Source organism: Sturnus vulgaris, chromosome 2 (assembly GCF_052056855.1).
Source record: "Sturnus vulgaris isolate bStuVul1 chromosome 2, bStuVul1.hap1, whole genome shotgun sequence".
Lineage (NCBI taxonomy): Eukaryota > Metazoa > Chordata > Aves > Passeriformes > Sturnidae > Sturnus > Sturnus vulgaris.
This window is the reverse complement of record NC_142244.1, coordinates 118507234-118521585: the sequence shown is the minus strand read 5'-3', so window position 1 is coordinate 118521585 and position 14352 is coordinate 118507234. Positions and strand designations below refer to the sequence as shown.

Here is a 14352-nt window from a genome sequence, read left to right as displayed (position 1 = left end):
AAGGGGAATGATGGATTTGACTTAAAAATAACAAAACAAACGAACAAACAAACAAAAAAACCAACCAAACATAAATAAAACAAACAAAACCAAAAACCAAACCCAAACAAAACCAAACGAAACAAAGGCAGAAAAGGAGATTCAGACACTCTAGGCTGTTTCCTGTCTGACTCTGGAGCTGGCAGGGATCAGGGTGGGAGCAGGGGAACACTGAAAAGGCTCCCCTGACACTCAGGATGGCACAGCCCTTCACAAAGTGCCACTGAAACTTTGCTTGAAATAAAAAGCAGATTTGAAGAATTATCAGCTTTCTGCCAAAACAATGAATTTTCACCCCTTTCAAAAGCCAGAAGTTTCATCTCTGTGGAATAAATGCCTGATTTCAGAGCAGTGTCTTGGGTACCAAATAAACCAGAGGTCTAAGAAAGCCCCAGTTCTCCCAGGGCTTCATTAGAAGAGAATCAAGTGTTTAATTGCTTTTCCTTGAGGAAGTTCTTGTTCTAAGATGTGATGACCTTGGCCTGAAGGTGATTTCCAGGCACCCAGCCCTTGGAGGGAGCACTGACATTTGCAATAATGAACCGTTTTAGTGGCTCCAGCTGGGCTGTGAAAGGGCTGCTCTGAGCCACTACAAACAATCTGCTTTTGGATAGGAAATATTTGGGGAAAAAAGCCCAAATCTGAGCAGAACATCCCAAAGAGACTTTCCTGGTAGGGGATTTTCTTTGTGAGGTGCACAAATGCAGAGATTTTTCTTGTCTTTATATTAAGGAGAGCTGGGTTCCTTTCCAAGTGGAAATGTCTGGCTCATTTTTCATGGAGTCCAAAGAACTTGGGTGAACTGAATTCCACTGATCACAGAGTCATGGAATGGTTTGGGATGGGAGAGACCTCAAATCCCCCCCAGAGCCACCCCTGCCATGGCAGGGACACCTCCCACTGTCCCAATGTCCAACCTGGAACTGAACATTCCAGGGATCCAGGGGCAGCCACAGCTGCTCTGGGAATTCTTTGCTTCAGTAAAGCCAGGAAAGGAAAGGGAAATAACAATAATGAACTTGGTTTGTTCTCAGCAGAGTGAATCCAGGAATTCTGGTTGGACTTGGAAAGCCAACAGATAAATGTTGTAAATAATAAATAAATGATAAATGTTGTAACTGCAAATCTGTACCTTGACCTCCCAGCACCACAGTCCCTGCAGATTAATGGGCTCCAGAAATGCAAAGAATAATTTCCAATCTCTTTGTACAGAGTCAGGATGTTGTTCCTCTTCCTTACAAAGTCAGCCCTGAAGATCTGGGTCTCCCAGGATAAACACTGAGCCCAAAGCAAGATGCTGCTTTAAGAGAAGGGAGGTTCTGCTGTGGGAATCACTGACCCACACCCATGGCCACAGCTGATGAATTATTTTTATTTGGGGAGGTTTTCTAAGCAGAGCCACTGCCAGATTTCCCTCTAAGCCTTGTGCTGGCCCAGTCTGAAGTGAGGTCACAGCAGACAGGAATCCCTGTAAGAGGGGACCAGGAGCAGGCAAAATGATGTCACAGTTTTCCTCCAAATCCCTAAGGAGAAGGGAACAGCACGGCAGGAGAGCACCCTTAACTCAGGTAAATTATTCATGGAATCCCCAAATCCCCGGGGCTGGCAAAGCCCTCCCAGCCCCTGCAGTCCCAGCTGTGCCCCATGGCCACCTTGGCACCCTGAGTGCCACCTCCAGGTGCCACCTGCAGGGATGGGCACTCCAAAGCTCCCTGGGCAGCCCCTGCCAAGGCCTGAGCTCCCTTTCCATGGGGAAATTCCTGCTGCTGTCCAAGCTGAGCCTGCCCTGGCCCAGCCTGAGGCCGTTCCCTCTCCTCCTGTCCCTGTTCCCTGGAGCACAGCCCGACCCCCCCTCCCTGCCCCTCCTGCCAGGGACTTGTGCAGAGCCACAAGGTCCCCCCTGAGCCTCCTTTTCTCCAGCCTCAGCCCCTTTCCCAGCTCCCTCAGCCCCTCCTGGGGCTCCAGCCCCTTCCCAGCTCCCTTCCCTGCCCTGGACACCTCCAGCCCCTGCAGGGCTCTCCTGCAGGAGCCACAACTGGACACAGCCCTCGAGGGGCCTCAGCAGTGCTGAGTTATTTAAATCACAGCATTTCAAATTATCCTTTCTTAGCAGCTGTTTCAGATGCAACCAATTCCCCCTAAATCTCCTGGGATGGATCCTCCCCTGAGAGGCCACCCCAGGTTTTTTTCAGGACATTGGGATCAAACTGATCTCCAGCATCTGCAATGCCCCATCCCATTTCTCAGCTATTTTCAAAGATTTCAGCACATCTGGAATTTCTCAAGCAGACCAGTGTGGCCATTTCCTGGCAGGGCAGAGCACTTCCCTCTGAGGTGCATTGGAGGGGCTGGAACGAGCCTGGGCAGCCCCACTGGCAAAACCTGAGGCACTTTAGTGGTGGAATTGTCCTCTCTGGAATGTTCAAAGAAGGTGTGGATGTGGCACTTGAGGATTTGTTTCACTGGTGCTGGTTCCAACCTCAACCATTCCATGAGTCACTGATTCCACCAATCCCTTCCCAGAGGCTGCTTGGGGACAGCAAAATCCTACACGGGAGGGCAAGAATGCATCCAAAAATGTAAATCACAGAGTTAACCAAGCTCTGGCACGGTCAGAACACATCAGGAAACTAAATGTCACCTCTGGATTGTGACCCAGGGCCTGTCTGCAGCAGCCCCAGCTCCAGGCAGAAGGAACTGCAGAGCCCCATTCCCCAGGGAATGGCACAAATCAAGGTGCTGGGCAGGCACTTCACTTGGAACCAGGAATGTGGGAACCAAGTGCAGTGTTTTAAACGTTCCAACCTTTTATCAAACAACATTTCATTATTTTTTCACTTTCATTTGGCAGAGGGACAGCTCCAATCTCTGCTCCTGGCACAGGGACAGCACCCAGGGAGAGGCTGGAGCTGTGCCAGGAGGGATTTAGGATGGATTTTAGGGCAAGGCTCTTCCCCCAGAGGGTGCTGGCACTGCCCAGGCTCCCCAGGGAATGGGCACAGAGCTCCAGGAGCTGCCAGGGATGCCCAGGCTGGGATTTTATGGGGTGTGGGCAGGGCAGGGTGGGACTGGGTGATCCCTGGGGGTCCCTCCAGCTCAGTTCAAATGTTTTGCTCATTAAAGTCCCCAAGCGGGCAGTGAAGCCTTGGTGGAAGCATTTTCATTTTTAATTGCACCAGGACCGTGTCCTGAAGCCCAAAGGTGACCTGAGCACCAGGTGAGCTGAGGAGAACTTTGTTCCCTGCTGTCTGTGCCAATTCAGCTGATGCAGTGATATCTGAGCTATATTGTTCCTGAATCTACTGGAGTTATCTGAGCTAAAGTTAAAAACAAGTCATTTGTCATCTGAATTTACTGCACAGAAGTTGCCATTTAACAAGTTAAATAGCTGGAGTCAATAACCACAAAGAACTAAAATTGGTTTTAAAGCACCAGAGAACAAAACCAGAATTTCAGTCATTTTGGTAATGGGAATAAAGTGTGCTCAGGGAGCTCATGGGGACAGAAAGTGAAGTCACTAAAGCTCCAAAAGAACTGAGGTTTTAATAAAACTGATCCTGAATATAAAGCAAAATCTTCTTGATAAGCCCACGTTTCAGACTTAAGAGTTGTCTTGGACAGATTTCAAGTGTTGAAAAGAACAAATTCTCTGAAAGAACATCCATGGGAATTCTTTGTCAGCAGTTGAATACAGAGAGAATTCCCACAAGCAGTAAAAACAGTGAAGAATAAAATCCAGCAGCAGTGTCTGCAATTCCAGTTTCCTCTCCAGCCCTCACTCCTGTGCAACAGCAGAAGGCAGCTGGCACAGGGCAGTGAATACAAAGAACCAATTCACAGAAGCCCAGGATGATTTGGGATGATTTGGGGGGGGGAGGGATTTTAAGGATCACCCAGAGCCACCCCTGCCATGGCAGGGACACCTCCCACTGTCCCAGTGTCCAACCTGGAACTGAACATTCCAGGGATCCAGGGGCAGCCACAGCTGCTCTGGGCAGCCACTGTCAGATTCCCTTTCTCATATATTGAATTTATATGTATTTATATCCATTAACACAAGTGCAGACAGGTAAAGCAGTGACTGCACTGCCTTGTTCTCTGCAGCTCAGGGAGAATCCCTGGTGAGGAAGAGGAGGAGGATGATGATGATGATGATGATGATGATGATGATGATGATGATGATGATGATGATGATGAAACACTCCCTGCTGAGCTACCAGGGCACCCTTAGGGACTCTTGGAGGAAATGAACATTGCAGGGATTTCCCCATCTGTCACTTCAGCCACAAGGGAGTGTCTGGGACTCTGGACATGAGATTTATTTGGCTCTTCTGCCACAAGCAGTGCCTGGGGTGTGCTCAGGGTGGAGATTGACAGGAATTTCCCCATGGAAAGGGTGGGAAGAGCTGCCCAGGGAGCTTTGGAGTGCCCATCCCTGCAGGTGGCACCTGGAGGTGGCACTCAGGGTGCCAAGGTGGCCATGGGGCACAGCTGGGACTGCAGGGGCTGGGAGGGCTTTGCCAGCCTCGGGGATTTGGGGATTCCCTGTGGGGCACAGAGGGACAACCCCAGACTGCTGCTCCCAGGTCCCTGCAAAGCTGCCCCAGTGATTTTGAAAGGCTCAGTCCCAGCCCCTGGGCACTGCAGGAGCTTCATTTCCCCTCTCACTTGATGTAAAGAGAAAGAAAAGAGCAGCACCTGAATCCCCTACAGCTGAATTCTTGCAAATATTTCACTACAGATTCAATTTGCAGGTCTGGCCTGAAGTCAAAGAACCCACAATGTCCCCAAGGGCCAGTGCTTTTAGTTGAGTCAGTTTTTCAACTCTGCAGCTCAGGATGGGAAAAGAGAGAGATCCTCTTATTCAAATATCAATTCATGCACAAAATATTGACAGAGTGGAGTCAAACCTGGCTCCATCCCCTCAGAAAGCACTGAAAATCACAAGTGGGATGTGCTGTTCCATTTCTGCAGCTGTCAGCAAGTGGCCATGATGGAGAGGAATTATTTTTTTATGGTAGAAATGAAAGATGTATGACTATTTAAATACTGTCCTAAAAAGAAGGAAAATCTGTGCAGTTGTGCATCTTTCCAGACATGAGCTTCTGGCATAAAACACATCCCAAATCCAGGTAAACCCATGGCAAACCAAGAAAGAATATTTAATTTATCTATTAAAAAAAATCAAAATCCACTGATTGGTACCATGTAGAAACCCTGGGTAGGCAATCAGAGAATCACAGAACATCCTGAGCTGGAAAGGACCCACCAGGAATCCAAGGACACCCCAGCAACCCCTCCACGAGCCAGAGAGGAGGAGAAACCAGAAAACAATGCAGATAATGATGATGAATCTGAATAATTACAGGGAAACAACGCTCAGAGAACCCAGCAAATGTCCCTGAGGGGCAAAGGGCTCCAGGCTGGCAAATCCCTCGTGGCGAGCTCGGCGTGACCCAGCAACCAAACAACAAACACGTGTCAGCCTCTTTTGTAGGAAGGATTTAATTCTCTATACATGGAACTAATTGGAAAGGCTGTATTACAGTTGTTAAAGCTGCAGGTTTTGTTTTTTTTTTTTTATATATTTATATAATTTACATTCATAGTGATGAAATACTGAAGTGCAACTGAATAAGGAGCTTCACTTGTCGTCCTTTGCACCGCAGGACGGGTGGGGAGCAGGGAGCTGGGCTGGGAGTGCTGCCAGCAGGGGCTGGGGACAGTGGGACACATAAAGCAGGAGTAAGTCCGTGGTAAATCGTTAGTAACGGGGCTCTGGTGGTGCTGGGACAGGGCACTGCCAGCACCAGGCAGTTCAGCACTAACGCTACAGACACGGACACTGAGCAGCTACAACTGCAACCACGGAAAGCTCCAGCTCTTATGGATTGGGATCGATTCCACAGTCTAGCTTCAAAAAACAAAATAAAAATGTAAACATCGGAAATGAATTGCAGGGAGATCGTTCTATACATTCGTTCTTGTCAGGAGAATGACTCGTTCAGAACGTGGGTGCTCCACGGAAAGCACGGGGGGGATTCTGTCACCCCCCCAGGGGGAAAATTCCCCATTCCCTGCCCCAGGAATGGGACAAGGGCAGGGACACACAAAATCCGGGCTGTTCTCACTGTTTGCAGCTACAATAATGTGCAAAATCAAACCAACAGAGCTGGGTAAAAAAAAAAAAAAAAAAAAATCACCCCGGGTTTGCCTCTGGGCATTTCCCCTCTCCACAATGGGTTACACACTCAACAACAACACCTGGTACAAACAGTACAGGAACTACAACAAAATACCTGGAACTGGGCACATTTAAACCTCCTTAAACTGATTTAACTCCTTCTGTTCTTTTGTAATTAAAAAACAAAAAAACAAACAAACAAAAAAAAACCAAACAAAAAAAAATTAAAATAATAATTAAAAAAAGACATATTGACAACACTGGACAAGTGAACAATAAAAAAGAAAGATACATAAAGTCTCCAATTCATGGACATTTGGAACAATTTTAATAGCACATGCAGCATTCCTTGATAGTGGGTCTTTTTGCACAAACAAAATCGCAATGAAGAAATTTAATTTATACTTTTCCTTTAAAAGGCTAAAATATCTCTTTAAAAAATAATTTTTAAAACTACCAAAAGCACCTGTGCAAAGGTGGAAAAATTAGTTTGGTAACTCTGAAAGCCACAAAAGGACCCACTATCCTCTGATTTTTTTTTATTTTTTTTTTGCGTGTGTGTGGTTTTGTTTTGTTTTGTCGGTATTTTTTTTTGTTTTGAATCAGTTTAATTTTGTCGGTAATTAACCCAACCATTGCGATTCCATGCAACTAAATGTGAAATGAGGTAAAACTGCTGTGCAGTGTGTTCTTGACTCAGAAGGCAGTAGATGATCATGCTGGAAGGCACATGATCAAGGCTGCATCTCCCATCATCCCTCTTGGGCACTGCTATGGGATAGTGGGTCTCTTTGAGGACTTTCAAGCCTGAGTGGGGGATGGACAACATATGATTCCTAGAAAAAGGAGGAAAACAACACATAAGCAAAACAAAACAAATGAGCAAATTCAAGCTAGGGAAAATGAGGCAAAGGCATGGAGCAAAAAAAAAAAAAAAATTAAAAAAAAAATTAAAAAAAAAAAAAGATTGGGCGGGGGGTTTGGGGAGGGAAAACGTGGGGATGGGAACGAAAGCAGAAGCGAGCAGAGCAGAGCAGAGCAGAGCAGAGCAGAGCAGAGCAGAGCAGGGGGGATGCACAGGAGGAGCTGCGGGGCTGGCAGTGCCCGGGGACACTCACACTGCTGGCTGGGGTCCGTGTCCGTGGTCAGCTTCACGTAGTTGGACGGGAAGAGCCCCACGTGGCCATTGACCTCCCCCTTCCACCAGTCGGGATCCTCCCTGTTGAGCACCGTGATGATCTGGCCCTTGCTGAACGCCAGCTCGTCGTCGTTCTGGGCGCTGTAGTCGTACATGCCGATCACCTGGCACACTGCGGGACACACGGCTCACCTGGGGGCTGCAGCCACCCCTCGCACCCCTCACACCCCTAATGTCACCTCCCAGTCACCTCACACACCCCTCACACCGCCTAATGTCACCTCCCAGTCACCTCACACACCACACACCCGTAATGTCACCTCCCACACACCACACACCCCTCACACCCCACACACCCCTCACACCGCCTAATGTCACCTCCCACACACCCCACACACCACACACCCTTCACACCCCTCACACCCCCTAATGTCACCTCCCAGTCACCTCACACACCCCTCACACCCCACACACCGCCTAATGTCACCTCCTACACACCACACACCCCTAATGTCACCTCCCAGTCACCTCACACACCCCTCACACCTCACACACCGCCTAATGTCACCTTCCACACACCCCTCACACCCCTCACACCCCTAATGTCACCTCCCAGTCACCTCACACCCCACACACCCCACACACCCCTCGCACCCCTCACACCGCCTAATGTCACCTCCCACACACCTCACACACCCCTCACACCCCATACACCCCACACACCCCACATCCCTCACGTCACCTCCCACACACCCCCTAATGTCACCTCCCAGTCACCTCACACACCCCACACACTCCCTAACGTCACCTTCCACACACCCCACACACCTCCTAATGTCACCTCCCAGTCACCCCACACACCCCCTAATGTCACCTCCTACCCCCTAATGTCACCTTCCACACACCCCCTAATGTCACCTCCCACTCCCTAATGTCACCTCCCACGCAGCCGGGTTTTTTTTTTTTTTTTTTTTTTGCTGGTTTTTCTCTCTGGGTCAAGAGGTTGAGAGGGGAGGACTCTGGGGGTGCCCTGATCCACCCCCAAAATCCCAGCCTGGGCATCCCTGGCAGCTCCTGGAGCTCTGTGCCCATTCCCTGGGCAGCCTGGGCAGTGCCAGCACCCTCTGGGGGAAGAGCCTTGCCCTAAAATCCATCCTAAATCCCTGCCCACATTGCCCAGAGCTCAGAACAGCTCCAGGACCCTGCAGTGCCCTGAGCCCATCCTGGGGCTCAGCTCAGCTCCCCCCAAACTGACTCCAGGGGTTAAAAAAAAAATCCCCCAAAATTTCACAGAATGCCAGCAGGGCTTGGGTTAGAAGGGACCTTAAAGCCCATCCAGTGCCATGGGCAGGGACACCTCCCACTGTGCCAGGGGGTCCCTGGAGCCCCCACCAGCACTGGTCAGGGAACAGGAAAAACTGGGACATATTTGAATTTCCACTATTGGAAGCTGCATAATCCAAAAGAAAGCCAAAGGTGACGTCCTCGTTGTCCCAGTGAGGTTTTCAGAACAAAAAAATCTTAGAAAATCCAAGAGAAAATTACCAGGACTGGACAAAAAGCATCCCAGGCCATCCAGGCCCCCAGCACTGGTTCCAGCAGGGATTTTCTATTTCCTTGCAGTGGAACTCATCCAATGTAGAGAATACAGCTGGTTCTGCTCACTCCTCACAAAGCAGCTCCCTCAATTCTCTGAAGCAGCAGGACTGTTTAATTAAATAAAGAATCTCCTCTATTTCTCTGCTGCTTTCTCTTTGCCAGGCCACAGGGCTTCTGGTTTTTCCCACCAGACATCAGACTTCTCTTAATGAGCCTTGCTGGCAGCTTCTCTCCAGTTGATTAATCCTAAAATTTGCTTTTATTTTCATCCTTGCAACAAGCCAGCAACTTACTTCAATTTGCCTAATAGCTACTCTCTTTTTTTAAAAATTACAGTTTAATTAAGATTTTGCTGTTTTGCAGGCAATGCAAAAAGTGCTAAAATTTTATTCTGTAAAATTTAGCACGTAGGGAAAGTCCCAGATTGTCAAACCTGAAATAATTTCAGAAATATATTAAAAAAAAAATCTCATATTTCCTTGTAAAAGTCTCAATGCTGAGCTACCATTGTAACCCTGAATGGCAGGAGGCTTTAGAGAAGGCATTTTCTGGGTCTTTAGAACAACCAACAGCTCCACACAGACAGGGCCATGGAATGGGATGTGGAGAGGCCCTTCCAGCCCATCCATGCTGGGCTTCTGTGACCTGTGGGTGCTCGGTGGCTCCGGGGTCCCTCCATGAACCCTCACGTGCAGCAGGAAGGTCCCTCCCCATGGGGGGCTTGTCCCTGCTCACCCCAGGACACACAGAGGCTGCAGCAGGACAGCAGCCCTGGACCCTCCTGAGCCTCTCCAGTCCTGTCTGCCCAGGGAGGGGATAATGGGATAATGGGATTGGATCAGTGGGATGGGATGGGATAATGGGATCAGTGGATGGGATGGGATGGGATAATGGGATGGGATAATGGGATGGGATGGGATAATGGGATGGGATCAGTGGGATGGGATGGGATAATGGGATGGGATGGGATAATGGGATAATGGAATGGGATGGAATAATGGGATGGGATGGGATAATGGGATGGGATTGGATCAGTGGGATGGGATGGGATGGGATAATGGGATCAGTGGATGGGATGGGGGAACACCCCAAAGCTTCTGTCCCACAGTCAGGGCAAGGCAGCGCTGGGATGGGATTTGGGATGGGATGGAGACACATCCCAGAGCTGCTGTCCCACAGTCAGTGCAGGGATGGGGTGGTTTTGGTATGGAGGAACATCCCAAACCTCCTGTCCCACAGTGCAGGGATGGATTGGATTGGTTTGGGGATAGAGACACATCCCAGAGCTTCTGAGTCAGGGATGGGATGGGATGGCATTTGGGATGGGATGGGATTTGGGATGGGATCAGTGGGATGGGATTGGATGGGATGGGATTGGAGGGGATGGGATGGGATTTGGGATGGGATTTGGGATTTGGGATTTGGGATGGGATGGGATTTGGCATGGGATTTGGGATGGGATGGGATCTGGGATGGGATCAGTGGGATGGGATTGGATGGGATGGGATTTGAGATGGGATCAGGGATGGGATATGGCATGGGATTTGGGATGGGATGGGAGATGCAGAGGCTCTGGAGCACCCACCCCTCACAGCTGAAGACCCAGCAGAGGCACAGGGGGCAGGGCAGGGTACCAGGGCAGGGTACCAGGGCAGGGTGGCAGGATGCCAGGGCAGGGTACCAGGGCAGGGTGCCAGGGCAGGGTGCCAGGGTGCCAGGGCAGGGTACCAGGGCAGGGTACCAGGATGCCAGGGCAGGGTGCCAGGGCAGGGTGCCAGGGTGCCAGGGCAGGGTACCAGGGCTCACCTGAGGCTGCTGCAGGCCGGGGCAGCTCGGTGGGGGTGCCCTTGCTGGTGCCAGGGCTGAGCAGTTTGACGTAGTTGGCAGGGAACCAGCCGATCTGGCGCTTCTTGCCCCGGGCCTGCACAGGGAGAGGCTGCTCAGCACAGCCCGGGGCTGCCCCCAGAGCTCCGCCCAGCAGGGAAAAGGAAAAAGGAAAAAAACTCTGCTGGCTCTGCAGCACTGCATGAGTATTAGAATATTAACACACAATCTTATTAATGGCTTTAATTATTCATGGTGTAAAGAGTTACAGATCAATAGATCTCCAGATTGTGGCACTTTAAACAGAGATTAAAAATCTAATTTTCTTATCTCTTTTATAGAAATATATCCAACATTTTCAATGCTTTGTGTCACCAAAGCAGGAAACCTCACCCTGTTATTTCCCCAAATCAAATCCATCAAAGCCCTTACAGAAGAAAGGTTCTTCCAGAGCCCTCAATCCCAGCTTTGAACTCAGTACCAAGAATGATTTTAACTGATTATTCTGTTTGTGTTAGAACAAGGTTGGCATTTTGGGCAAGGAAAATTTTGCCTCTTAAAAACAGATTGTTAACTTTGGTGGGAAAAAAGTCATCTAAAGGATTTACTGTTCTTGAACTAATTTATTCCCTGTCCTAATCTGTACTGAAAAAGAAAACATTGATCTAAAATCTATTTAGATAATTTAAGATCTTTTTGAACACTGCATTAAACCAGCAATGTAATGCTTAAAACTTTTGCCTTATTTTTCTTTCACTTTGACCCCCAAGTGTGGAACAGGAGAATAAAAAAGAACAGTCAGGGATTGCTAACAAAATAAAATAAATAAAATAAAACCCAATTGTAAAACCACATGTAAGACATTCAAGTATCTAAACTTACACAGGAGTATTTACACAACCAGAATTTAATTGTTCCAGAGCCTGTGATAACTGTGGCAGAAATTTCTTTTTTGTCTTAAAATACATTTAATGGAGAGTCTTTAAAGCTAAAAATTACCAGCAGCATCAAAGCTAGTGAGAGAAAACCCCAAAGGAATCCTGGAAGAGGATTTCTCCATAAAAATGAAAAAAAAAAATCACCAGGAAAGGTGTTTTATTGATTTATCTCTATTTTGGAAAGCTGTTTTATTCATTAATCTGTGTCATGGAAAGGTTTTTTATTGATTAATCTGTGATTTGGAAAGGTGTTTTATTGGTCTATCTGTATTTTGGAAAGGTGTTTTATTGGTTTATCTCTATTTTGGAAAGGTTTTTTATTGTTTTATCTGTGATTTGGAAAGCTGTTTTATGGGTTTTACCTGTATTTTGGAAAGGTGTTTTATTGATTAATCTGTGTTTTGGATTTATCTGTGTTTTGGCATGGTGTCTTATTGATTTATCTGTTTTTTGGAAAGGTGTTTTATTGGTTTATCTCTATTTTGGAAAGATGTTTTATTGCTTTATCTGTGTTTTATTGTTTTATCTGTGTTTTGGAAAGGTGTTTTATTCTTTATCTGTGTTTTGGATTTATCTGTTTTTTGGAAAGGTGTTTTATTGATTTATCTCTATTTTGGAAAGGTGTTTTATTGCTTTATCTGTTTTTTGGAAAGGTGTTTTATTGGCAAGTGCTGCAGTGCAGAATATGATCAAAATTTATTTACCACTGACACATTCAGTATTTTTTTTTTGAACTACTAAAAAACAACTTTTTTTTCCTGGAATTTTACTAGGGAAAAAAAAAAAAAAAGGAACTAACTTGGAGCTCTCCTTCCCACCAACCACCTGGATTCTTCTTCCTGATGAGAATCAACTGGCCAGGAGCCAGAGTCAGCTGCTCTGGGCCTGTTGCTGTGTAAGAGGCAATAACTTGGGCAATTTCTGTTGAGGCAGAGGAGGAAAGAAAAGGTTAATTTGAAAAAAAATCTGACCACATTTTATCCAACATGTGTTATTTCTTCCCATAAAATTATCATGGATTGATGTATTTCCATCAATGCATGTGGTAATTGTAAAATCAATGAGGGGTTCAGAGCACTACAGGAATAAATGAATTATAAACCAGACGTGCAGCAGCTCTATGGTAGGAGATCAAAAATGTGTGAAATAGAGAATAATAATAATAATATTAATAATAATAATAGGAACTGTACAGCTCTTAAAATCCAGTGTTTTCCAGTAAATACACCTTTGCACTGAGCTAAGAAGAGGAGACACATTAATAATAATAGTAATAATAATAGTAGTAGTAGTAGTAGTAGTAATAATAGTAATAATAACAATAGGAACTGTACAGCTCTTAAAATCCAGTGTTTTCCAGTAAATACTTTTGTACTTTGTACTGAGCTCCCTAATGAGGAAGAGGAGACAGAATAATAATAATAATAATAATAATAATAATAATAATAATAATAAGAAGAAGAAGAAGAAGAAGAAGAAGAAGAAGAAGAAGAAGAAGAAGAAGAAGAAGAAGAAGTAGAAGAGTACAGCTCTTAAACTCCAGTGTTTTCCAGTAAATAAACCTTTGCACTGAGCTCCCTAATTAGGGAAGAGGAGACACATCAATGACAAATTAATGAATTTGCACCAAGAGATGCCAATTAAGGCTGGCAGAAGATTTTTCAGCCCCTGAGCCAACCATGAATGTTTTCCCAATGCCTCAGGCAGGATTTCTCTGGAAATTTCTGCTCCATGGAGGCTCTCCCAGAACAGGGAAGGGACTCAGAGGAACTGGGAGCTCCCAATTCCAGGGAATTACCCAAAGTTGGATTTCCTCCTGGTCCCTAAAGGGTTAAGGGAGGTTTGGCTCCAACAGGAGCTGCAGGAATTGTGGAATCCTCCCAAAATCAGCTCAGCCCTGTCCCCAAGGCAAGGGCAGGCTGAGGGCAACACACACAGTTTAACTACAAAAGTGCAACTGAAAGTTTCACACACACAGTTCAGTACTAAAAGTTTCACACACACAAAGTTTAGTATGAAAAGTTTCACACACACAAAGTTTAGTATGAAAAGTTTCACACACACAAAGTTTAATATAAAAATTTTAACACACAAAGTTTCACACACACAAAGTTTATTACTAAAAGTTTCACACACAAAATTTAACACACAACATTGAACACATACCAAGTTTCACACACAAAGTTTCACACACACAAAATTTAATACAAAAAGCTTAACACACGAAGTTTCACACAAAATTTAATACACACAACTTAACACACACAGTTTAATACAAAGTTTCACACACACGAAGTTTAATACTAAAAGTTTCACACACGAAGTTTCACACACAAAATTTAACAATCAAAGTTTAATACAAAAAGTTTCACACTCAAAATTTAACACACAACATTGAACACACACCAAGTTTGACACACACAGTTTAACACACACAGTTTAATACAAAAAGTTCCACACACAAAATTTAACACACAACGTTGAACACACACCAAGTTTCACACACACGAAGTTAAATTTAACACACAAGGTTTCACACACAAAAGGTTTCACACAGAATGTTTCACACACACAAAGATTAACACACACAAAGTTGAACACACATAAGTTCCACACACAAAGTTAAATTT

At 46.1% G+C, this 14352-nt stretch overlaps 1 protein-coding gene across 3 annotated transcripts in view; it reads right to left on the bottom strand.

The window, feature by feature from the left end:
- The window catches only part of ITSN1 (intersectin 1), a 111358-nt gene that overhangs the window by 14501 nt on the left and 82505 nt on the right, over positions 1-14352 (bottom strand). For 2 of the 3 annotated variants that reach the window (XM_088160509.1, XM_088160511.1), the window contains 3 exons: positions 12522-12643; positions 10767-10896; positions 7342-7533 (listed from right to left, as the gene is read on the bottom strand). In XM_088160509.1, coding sequence (XP_088016635.1) covers positions 7342-7533; positions 10767-10896; positions 12522-12643 — 444 coding nt within the window. The remainder of the gene's footprint in view (positions 1-7341; positions 7534-10766; positions 10897-12521; positions 12644-14352) is intronic. The other variant, XM_088160510.1, reaches the window with a different exon arrangement.